General features: G+C 36.2%; 1 protein-coding gene across 9 annotated transcripts in view; it reads right to left on the bottom strand.

Annotated features, from left to right (window-relative positions):
• The window catches only part of LOC106882031 (uncharacterized), a 368,620-nt gene that overhangs the window by 266,562 nt on the left and 89,558 nt on the right, over nt 1-12,500 (bottom strand). For 8 of the 9 annotated variants that reach the window (XM_089337690.1, XM_089337687.1, XM_089337688.1 and 5 more), the window contains exon 2: nt 11,199-11,216. The exons of the other annotated variant lie outside the window; for it this stretch is intronic. In XM_089337690.1, coding sequence (XP_089193816.1) covers nt 11,199-11,216 — 18 coding nt within the window. The remainder of the gene's footprint in view (nt 1-11,198; nt 11,217-12,500) is intronic. 9 annotated transcript variants of the gene reach the window in all.

The following is a 12,500-nucleotide window of genomic DNA, read 5'->3' on the forward strand; positions in this document are numbered from 1 at the left end:
GCTTAACAATTAGAGCTAAACTTAAAGATGATTTTAATGATAATTAACGCATTTTGACTGCAAAAAGTGCTTCCATTTCGAAATGGCACGTTCCACGGCTGGTCTGTACATGTCTATTAAATGAATTATTTCAAATGCTTGCTGACATAAAATGGTGTGCTTTTTCTCTCTTTATATATGTACATATATAATACTAAATACACGTACATATATAACTGTGTATACGTACATATGCGCCCGTGCACACACGAACACGTGTATACGTGTATTTATTTGACTGTTTGTATGTATGTAGTTATTGGTGACTATAGTTTAACGGTTGAGTGTATAACTTGATACATGTAACTCATTGTTAAATATAATGCAATGAGTTACCAGTTTCGCCGTCTCCGAAGCATAATGACCATTAGCTGGAGAGATGATACCTCTCACCAGAAGGTTCTGCAAAGTCCAAATATGTCTAGTGTTGACTCTGTCCAGCTGAAATCACTGTTTTGTTGTGTGGAACACGTAGTCCGTGTGGAGAACACTAATATCCTTGAACCTGTGCTCTACAAGTGAACTGAAATGTGGACGATGTTATTACGTCTTCAAAGCCATTTTCCTCAAGAGTTTGAAGTAGAGTTAAACAAAATGAGCAACAATTATAACAACAAATTTGATAAATTTTCGTAAGCGCTGCATTGAAAAACAAAGTTAAGTAGACGTTCCATCGTAGGTCAAGCCCGACTGATGAAGGGATTATAATTGTTTCTCATTTTATCCTAGCTATAAGTCAGCATGTCTGATCAGCCCATTAGTACAAAATCATCGATCGTTGAGTATCTTATTCAGTCATCTGACAACAAGCAGAAAGCAATCAGAAAAGAAACAATAAGTACTTCTCACCCAGAGAAGTACTTATGTTTTTGCCTTTTTAAACCTTTCTGTTCATGTCTCTTTTCTTTGTTTTTCTTTTCAAAGCCTTTTATAAAATATATTTTCACAGTCATTTTCATATTGGTTTCAAATTTCGGCTCAAAGCCAGTAATTTCGGGGGAAGAGTCGGTCTATTATATCGACCATTTGCTCAACTGGGATTTATTTTACTGACCCCGAAATGATAAAAGGCAAGGTCGACCTCGGCGGAATCAGAACTCAGAACGTAAAGACGGGCGAAATGCTGCAAAGCGTTTTTTCCCGGTGTCCTAACGTTTCTCATTTCTTCATTGCCCACAAGGGGCTAAACAAACAAGGACAGACAAAGGGATGAAGTCGATTACATCGACACCATTGTGTAACTGGTACTTAATTTATCGACCCCCGAAAGGGATGAAAGGAAAAGTCGACCTCGGCGGAATTTGAGCTCAGAACATCACGGCAGACGAAATACCGCTAAGTATTTCGCCCGGCGTGCTAACAATTCTGCCGGCTCGCCATCTTCACAGTGTTGTTCATATTATGGAGGTCCATTCGCTGATTCGTTTATGCTAATAATCCTCCGTTTGCCATATATTTTACTCATGTCACTGTTACTACTCTCTGTTTTTACTGTTGCTGTAGTTTGTTGATAACTTTATTTTACATTTTCTTCGCTTTTATTTTTCCTATTAGTTGTCTCTGCTGTTCCTTTACTGACTTTCTTATTGTTATTCCTATATCTTCATCTTCATAACAAGAGTTTGTCGACAGTTGTACTATATTAACAGATGACACGGATTAAGGCGAAGCAAACTTACGATAGAATGTACTTTACATATGTTCTTTTCAGTCTAAATCTTGTTGATTGTTTTTACTACTGTAACATGTCGTGATCAAACAGGTTGCACACGTCTTTCCCTTATTCCATTTAATTTTAAATGTCTTTATTTCTTACTTCGTACTACAGAGAATAAGCTGAGAAAGTGCTTTTTGCTATTCCATTTAATCTTGCTTTCTACCACTCATCTACGAGTGCATGTTCTATTTTTTTTTCTCTTTCAGTAAATATTTTATTTCTCTAATCCTTCGTCAAGACAAGTTACGTACAGAGTTTAGAAGCTGTCTATTTTTTTTTCCTTTTATTACAGGAGAGCAGGGTAAAATGGCTGTTGCCAACAAACTCAGCTTTTCTTTTGACAGTTACGATCTTAACACATTTCATCATATCATCGAAGCTTAACTCAGTTTGTGCGCTGTATGTGTGTATGTATGTTTGTATGTATGTATGAATGTATGTATGTATGTATGTATATGAGGATGAATAAATGTGTGAATGTATGTATGAATGAATGAATATATGTATGTGTGTCTGTATGTATCTTTGTATGCGTATGTACGTATGTGTGTGAGTCATTCAATGTATGAATAAATGCAGGTATCTATCTATCTATCTATCTATCTATCTATCTATCTATCTATCTATCTATCTCTCTATCTATCTATCTCTATCTATGTATTTATCTGTCTGTTTGACTGTCTGTCAGTCTATCCATATGTTTGTTTACATACATATGCACATATATACAATATATTTATTAGTGTATAAAATCAATGTGGGGCTCCACCATGGCCGCAGTCTAATGACTGAGACACGTAAAAGAATCAAAGAATATATATATATATATATATTTTCAATATATAAAATATCCTTCTTTCTCACACGCACACACACACTCTCGCGGAGACACACACATAGATTTATATATACAGAGAGAGAGAGAGAGAGAGAGCTAGAGAGCGAGTGAGAGAGAGAGAGAGAGAGAGAGAGAGCTAGAGAGCGAGTGAGAGAGAGAGAGAGAGAGAGAGAGAGATAGAGAGACAGAGAGAGAGACATATATTAGAAATATATGCTTCACAAAACCTAAGATGTATGTAAAGTAAACTACAGCTTTTAAGAAGTTCGATATGAAACTCGCGCACACATTCTGTCTGTCTGTCTGTCTGTCTGTCTCTGTCTCTGTCTCTGTCTCTGTCTGTCTGTCTGTCTATTTCTGTCTGTCTATCTCTCTCTCTCTCTCACACACACACGCGCGTACACACACACAGACACATGGACAGACACATTCCCACACACAAAAACACATGTGAGTAGATGGTTTCGTTAAACTGCAGTGCAATAAGGAACGAACGTAAAACAACCGTTGGCGAAACAAACTTCTAACACAACTATACATTTTCTTAATTCATTGTTTTTTTGTTTTTTTTTCTCAGCAACATTCGTGATCAGACTTAGAGGTCGAATAGATAAAAACTGAAGATAACAACTACTTCACTTATCGTCAATGTCATTGCATATATTTTATATTCCATTGTGATAACATGAATAGGCACATCATTAAAAAGGCTACCAGCAAAATTACACATAACAGATACATCTCAGCCAATCAAACATTTTCTATTGCGTTGCTTGACCCAGCCGGATACAGTGTTAGAAATAACAGCTAAATTTCACTCAATGTTCTGCAGTCTTGAATGTCGGTATTACTCGTCCTTCTCTAAATTAAGAACTGTAGGGGTTACTTGAGTGATATTTTCTTCCAGATGTATTATATCTGGACGAATGGAATGTGATGTTTGAAGTACAGCACATTTGTTGCATAAATGATGAGCTGGCGTGGTGGTGGTGGTGGTCAGGTAAACAAATTAATCACCGATTCAACGAGTGTGCTTGTATAGTATTAAAGGATATTTTTCCTTTTATTCGTTTCAATTATTAGACTGAAACCATGCTGGGGAACCGCCTTCAAGAATTTTAGTTCGAATGAATCGACCCAAGTACTTAATTATTTTGTTTTAAGCCTCGTACTTCTTCTCTCGGTTACTTCTGCCGAACAGCGAGGCAACGGGAACGTAAACACACGAGCATCGGCTGTTCAGCGAAGATGAGGTAGGTGACAAACATACACAGACACACACAGACACACAGACACAGACACACAGACACACACACACACACCCACACACACACACACACACACACACACACACACACACACACACACACACACACACACACGCATACATACAACGGGCTTCTTTCAGTTTCGGTCTCCTAAACTCATTCACTATGTTTTGTCACGGTGCCACGCAGTGGGACCGAACCCGGAACCATGTTCACACACAGACTCACCACCGCCCCGTGTATATACGTGTAGTATTTCGCCAGTCTTTACATTCTGAGTTCTGATTGCGCCGAGGTCGACTTTGTCTTTGCCCATGTCCCCAATCGATTACCAACCCGTGTTGGTTTGTTTGTGTTCCCGTAACATAGTAGTTTAGACAGAAGACACCGTTAGAATAAGTACCGAACTATATAGAAAAAATAAGTACTGGGGTCGAATTATTCAACGTCAGGATGCGCCAGCAGAGCGAGCACTTTCTAATGATTCTGTCAATATGCCGCCTTCTTACGGAAGTAGCTATGCATTAATTAACCATATACTGAATTAATCAAATATTTAAAGTGACTCAGTCAAAGCCTGGCCTAACCCTAATCTTGTCAGTGCGTGCAGGAATGATCGTTTTACTTAGGCCTTTGTTGATAAGATATTACCGGATGTCACTCTGATACGGTCTTGTTGTATGGGTAGAAAGCGACGAAAGGGTAGCTACGATGGCCTTTAAGAGTCCATCCTTGACGGGCGATGTCGATGAGCTTGATGTTCACTTCGACCTTCTTGCTTGTCGATGTCAGTAAAGTGCAGCTTGGGTGTATTTACGAGCTAAACCAATACCTACCTACCATCTCTCCCCCCCTCTCTCTCTCTCTCTATCTATCTATCTTACCTCCCTCTCTCTCTCTCTCTATATATATATATATATATATCTATCTATCTATCTATCTATCTATCTATCTTACCTCCCTCCCTCCCCCTTCTCTCTCTCTCTCTCTCTCTATCTATCTATCTTACCTCCCTCCCTCTCTCTCTCTCTATCTTACCTCTCTCTCTCTCTATATATATATATATATATCTATCTTACCTCCCTCTCTCTCTCTCTCTCTCTATCTATCTTACCTCCCTCTCTCTCTCTTTATCTATCTTACCTCCCCCCTCTCTCTCTCTCTCACTCTCTATCTATCTTACCTCCCTCCCTCTCTCTCTCTCTCTCTCTCTATCTATCTTACCTCCCTCCCTCTCTCTCTCTCTCTCTCTCTCTCTCTCTATCTATCTATCTACCAACCTTTGTGTCTGTGCGCCTGTTATGTCTGATTATAATCAGACATAAACCCAAGCTCTCTTTCTGAACCACCCTCTCTATATGTACACATGTGTGAACCTCTCTCTTTCTCTCTCTCTCTCTATTTCTCTCTCTCTCTCTCTTTCTCTCTCTCTCTCTCTCTCTTTCTCTGTCTGTCTGTCTGTCTCTATCTCCATACACACATATACGTGACTGAGCCGTAAACACGTGTTCTGTCGTGACACCGAAGATCTTAGTTGTTGCCAAGGTGGTACTGAAAACTAAAGCAAAGTCCTATGTGCCATCACAAATTTACTTACACTCGATTGTCTAATCTACGTCTGTGGGATTTTTTTTCTCTTTGCCCCCTGTCCTTTAACGCTAAGTCATTTGTTGTCTAACAAACCTATTCTGAACGACTTTCCAACAGTGACCAATATATATCTTATTGTTGTTGCTTCTGCTCTTGTTACCTAACTTTTGGTCAGTCCCTTTCAGGCACCTGTGTGATACATTCCGTGCTGTTATTGCTATACCTACAACACTATTTGAAAGACAACAGGATGAGATGTGAGCATAAGGTAACTGCTATTTCTAGCTGAATAAAAGACCGCCTGGAGGCTCCTATGAAGTCACACAACACTTAAAAATTGAACAGCTTATTCAAGGAAACTACAAAATTCTGACATTCTGACGTTGAATGCTTTTGAAAGGCAATTTTGATATAGTAATTGCTCGACGACCACTTGCATATTTTGGCTTAACGTTTAGATTATAAACTAATTTCAATCTTAAGCATATTAAACCGCAATTCGGTGCGATTTACCTTTTCACCGTATTGGCAAGATGACTATAGGCAAATCTAAATGCAATTTACATCAGACAAATGGTTATATGCGATTATATGCAGGCACATACACGTACGTACACGCACCATTACGCACACACGCACACAGCCACACCACACATACACACACAAACACACACACACTCATACACACACAAGCAAATGTATAAATAAGATACGTGGTTTAGAAGATTAGGGTGTTGGATTCCAGATTATAGGGACGCAAGGAAGCGTTTTGGAGTCTTAGAAAAGATTGACAGCAAAGGACGTTCCAGCCACGACCACACCGTTCTCTGCTTAAGCATTTTTAATATGGCTAAGTCTATCTTATCTCTCACACTTCATAAGATACAAGTGAATAATTTGATGGAGATTCGCTTTCCATTTCAGAGAGGCGGAGACGAGTGACCTTTCTGAGGCTTTCTTGAGTAATTTAATAAAGCGTATGTTCTCTGACGGAAAGCATTGAGGAGTTCAGGGCTTTCCTAATGTCATATGTGAAATTAAAGCGAGATGAAATCATTGGGTGTTGAGTTTCCAATTTAGAATGTATAGATCCGGTTTCGTTTCGCTGCGAGGAACATCAATTTGACGTTGATCCATTTTACTTAACTGAAAATGAACACCTGCCAACGAATGGTGTTATCATCTGTCTCTCCAGCAGTGACATTCTCTATGTTGTCCTGGGTCAGGATTTTGTCTATGTCTGTTCTACAGGGTGTCCATAAATTCTGGCGTACATAAAATCATAACATAAACAATCAAATATGAGAAATAATAATTTCTTAAAGTATGTGTTAATCCCCATGTGGGTACATGGAGTAAATAAAATCATAACATAAACAATTAAATATAAAAAATAATAGTTTCTTAAAGTATGTGTTAACCTCCGTGTACCAAGACTCTGTAGATACCCTGTAAATTACATAATCGATAGTATTGACAAAGCCATTGTACATGCAACCAACTCACACGCGCTTACGAATGACAGATTCGGTCATGGTTTCACGGGGTTAAGTTTGAATGAAGTGCAATCTAAAAGTAGAACGGACAAATTTTTCAGAATCAAAAAGGGACACATTTCAGATAGAGATTATACCTGTACAGACTACATATTTACCGTTTGATAAAGTCACGGACAGGCAATTTCTGCCACAACAGGTGCACGCCCGCCTGTGTGCTTTTGTATGCACGGGTGTGGGTGTGTGTGTGTGTAAGGGGGCAGATATTCGTACGTATGTATATTAATACATTATAAGAAAGTATCCAAGTCTCTTAATGTATATACATATATATACATATATATACATATATATATACATATATATATACATATATATATATATGCATATATATATATATATATATATATTTTTTTTTATTTACACCACCTGTCCTCGTCTGTTGTCATTATTTGTATATTCTCCCATATATATATATATATATATATATATATATATATATATATATAAACATATATACACACACACAAATACATATATATATATATATATATATATATATATATATATATATATATACATGCATATATATATATATATATATATATATATATATATATATATAAACACACACACACACACACACACACACACGCTTATACGCATATACACTTATGTATTTATCTATTTGACTGCGGACACATCATGTCAGATTTCAATACAGTTTCCTGAGATTGACTTAACAACACGTTTAATCCATAAACCTCGTCTGATCTCAAAACATATCGATCACCTAAATATCTCCCGACAGTAAGCCATCAAAATGATTCAAGTTTCACTCGGTTACTCGAAGGCCAATCGTATTTTCGCTACTTTTACTTCTTTTTTCCTTTTCTATTTGTTTCGTCCTCCTTTATTTATTTATTGTTGCTGTTTGGGGGCTTATTGTTATTTTCGTTATTTGTTTGTTTGCATTTATCTAAAGATGTACCTACTACTGCTTCTCTAACCAAGGTCAGGGCATCTCCTTTATACGCTGTTAGATCTTTACTTTTTCTCACAAATTATCTATCTGCTTGTTCTGTCTGTCTGTCTGTCTGTCTGTCTGTCTCTCTCTCTCTTTCTCTCTCTCTCTCTCTCTCTCTCTCTCTCTCAATATATATATATATATAACTATCTATCTATCTATCTATCTATCTATCTATCTATCTATCTATCTAATTGTACAAAAGCACAGAAACATATTTACACACACACACACACACACACACACATAGACACACAAACATACACACTCATAGAAGCATTCATATATACAAGGTGCAGTGAATAAGCTGACGTCTAATTTACACAAAAATGAAAATAACACTAATATCTCATTTTAACAGATATATTTACCAAAATTACATATAAAATATGTAACGCTAAACAGTAAATTTACTCAATAAAATCACCATTGGCTTCAGAGACGGCCTCCAGACGACTTCGGAATCTCCTGCAACTCTTCTGGATAGTCTCCTTGTTTCAGTTGGTGAATGCTGCCACAATCCTTGTCTTCGGTTCGCCTTTGGTGTTACAAGAAGTTTTGTTGGTCTCTCGCTCAACTGCACCCCACACATTATGATCAAGTGGGTTGCAGTCTGGGGAGTCAGGTGGCCAGATGTTAGGGGTGATGTCGTAGAAATTGTCTGACATATATGACTGCGTTCTACTGCCTGTGTGAGCAGAGTCCTGTTGCCAGACATAGGGTCTTTCAGCAGCAATCCTTTTCACCCAGGACAGGACCACCTCCTCCAGGCACTTGATGTAGGCCTCTAAGTTACCTCTGAGGCCGTGTGAGAAGATGAATGGAGGCATAACATCGTCATCACTAGTGATCACTCCAAACACCATGAACTTCACTGGATGTTTGATTTTTAACACTCTCAGTACATGACCTCAGAATGCATTTTCATCAGATTGCATCGTCCTCAGATTGACACCCAAACATTCTGAAATGTTCGTATTGGTGCATTCGGCGCGAATGCCAGGCAGCACAGCATATCTGTTCCAAATTTCTGACAGAGTGAATTGCGTCATGGTGTTGATTTTCTCACAGACGATGCCCGACTGACCCTGCAATACTACGTAGTCGACAAAATCAAAAACAAACAATGCACATGCGCGAAATAAAAAATAAAATGGCGACAATTTACCCATCGTACCCCGATACATACATACATACGTATATACATACATACGTACATACATACATACATACATACACACACACACACATACGTTTGTATATGTGTGTGTTTGTGTGTGCGTGTGTGTGTGTGTATCCATCATTCACTATTTCTCTCTATAACTGTATCTACTTATACATACATATATATATATATATATATATATATATATATATATATATATATATATATATATATATAAAATATATATATACAGAAATATATTATTTTCTTCCCCACCTCTCTCTCTGTATGAGTATAAATTTGTATGTACTTGTATGTATCTGGGTATAGCTGTCCTGGTTTACAATTGATTTTTGCATTTCACTCCATATTACTCTTTCCGTGCAATTAAATAATCTTTGACTTATTTATTGAGACTATTAACCCGGCAGAGATTTGAATGAAAGAAGATAAGAAGGTATCCAGGTGTCAGATATAAATGTTGATCTAGAAGTTGATGTGTGGCAAAAGAGGTGTTTTTTTAAGATGCGAGTTACGGTGAGAGAAATGAGTATCTGTTCAACTTCTTTCCTTCTACACCAATTATTATATCATGTTACCTCTCACTTCCTCATATATGGGTGTATATGTATATCTATATGTATAATGCCTATATCTAGATCTATGTGTGCGTATATATGTCTCTCTCTCTCTCTCTCTCTCTCTCTCTCGTGACAGACAAAGAAATGGCGGCAATAGGGTTATACAAGTAACAAGATTACTGTGAATGAATAATCGTATATTTCGTAATTTCATACAACCTTATTTCGACATTCAAAATCTCTATCACATATATTTACTCTCACATGTGTAAACATATCCTGTATACAAACCAATACTGTGAATATATTACATAGACTTTGTGTGCAGACGTAGACATGTATGCGTACACAAGAAGAATTATATCTTAAATACAAATAGATCGACAAATAAGTAGACAGCTACGTTTGCATGCACAGATATTCATATTTTGCGCTGGTATGTGCAACTATCACAGTTTTATCATAATTCTCCAAAAGGATAATAAACAAAACAAAACGAAAACAAACAAGAATTAAGGCGTATTTACACACACACACACACACACACACACACACACACACACACACACACACACACACACACACACACACACGTATGTGTGCGCGCGTGTATATATATAAAAATATATATAAATATATTATCTATGTATACATATATATATATATATATATATATACATATATATATATCATATTATATATATATATATATATATATATATATATATACACATACACGTATCTACGTGTGTTTGTGTGTGTGTGTGTGTGTGTGTGTGTGTGTGTGTGTGTGTGTGTGTGTGTGTGCATATACAAGTGTTCTCTAAGTGCAATGTGATGTCATAGCAGATTCCCATTGGATTAAAGAAGGATTATACAAACAGATTACGCTCGTACAGCCAGACTTATGTATATCTTAGTTTATCCGAATAAACATGCGTTTCAGAGATCAATATTACTAGTGTCAGAGTGCAACGGTACACAAGTTGACTTCAGTAAGCCTCGACCATCTTTCCTTCGTGCTCGTCAGCAGTCAGGCAACGTCTTAACTAAGACATTATTACAGCAATGACACCATAAGGAATACGTTCACACTCACACACTCCTATCTATATTTATATCTATATCTATCTATATGTATGTATATATATACACATCTACGCAGATATGCATACATGTATATGTATATATATATATTTGTATATATATATATATATATATATATACACACACATATGTATATAGATATATTGAGATACATACAAATATATATATATATACGTATATATGTGTGTATATATATAATATATATATGTGTGTATATACACACAAGCATGCAACCATACACATACACACACACATGAGCATACACACACATATATGTATGCATACATACTTTAAAGAAGACGCAGCATGCAATTAACGAAATAATAATGAGGTGCATAGTACATAAAGGAAATAAACACGTGGTACTTACATCTGTAGTTGTAAGTAACTGAAAAAGAGAAGAAAAAAGTGAATTTAATGATATTTACAAACAAATATTCTGCAACAAATAATTACATAATATATGCAAAGAACTGTTATAGATTTATCATTTTAAACCTTAAATTGGGGTGGCACTGCATTACAAATCCTTATAAATTTGATTATTACTGATTTCTACATCTATTAATTTTTTATCTTGTTCCAGTCATATCATGGTGTGGTACCGCCTTGAAGAAGTTTTAGTCGAACGAATCGACTTGTGCTTAGTTATTTTTTAAATCCTGGTAATTTTTCTATCAGTTCTTTTGCCGAACCGCTAGAAGTCATGGCTTATAGAGACTAGCATAACTAAGTGGTCAAAAAGTGGGCTTTACAACTAAATGGTTTTTTTTGGTTTCCATTATGCAGCACCTTGAGCAAGAGTTTTCTAATTTTGTTCCGGGAAGACCAGAGGCTTGTGGGTGAATTTGGTAAACTTATACTGTGTAGAAACCCGTTGTATATATATATATATATATATATATATATATATATATATATATATATATATATATATATATATATATATATATATACATATATATATATATATATATATATATATATATATATATATATATATACATACGACGGGTTTCTACACAGTGTATATATATATATATATACATACATATATTACATAGACACACACAAACACACACACACACAATGTGCACATACTTATACGCACATACCTAACGCTCAATTAAACACAGCTTGCAATGTCTATTTTCAGAGAGAATGTTATTATTTATGCAAAGCCGATAACAAAGCACGGGCGATTAATTCCGATTAATCATGAGGATTAATTATAAGACAGATAATCCATACAACAAAAACACTGTTGCCAAATCATTGATTCTCGAATCCGAATTTCAACATTTTCTTTTGATTTCGCATTCAGAATTTTCCTAATTTGGGTTATTACAAAACAAACAGTAAAATGAAAACGCGCACGCACGGACTCTTCGTACTAAAACACAGGTGAGCGCATGCGCACACATTTATTACGTTCGGCTATCTACCTAGTAATCTCCCGAATGTTTCAACATATTTCAATATGATTGTGTGTGTGTATGTGTGTGTGTGTGTGTGTGTATGTATGTATGTATGCATGTATGTATGTATGTATGTATGAGCATATGCATGTATACATACGTATATGTACATACCTACATCTACATGTAGATATCCGGGTACAGAAAGGGGATTGGTTAACCATGAAACGTTAGATGGTAGGTGTACAAAGAAA

The sequence above is a fragment of the Octopus bimaculoides genome, chromosome 19, assembly GCF_046866305.1.
Source record: "Octopus bimaculoides isolate indiv1 chromosome 19, ASM4686630v1, whole genome shotgun sequence".
NCBI classification, from domain to species: Eukaryota; Metazoa; Mollusca; class Cephalopoda; order Octopoda; family Octopodidae; genus Octopus; species Octopus bimaculoides.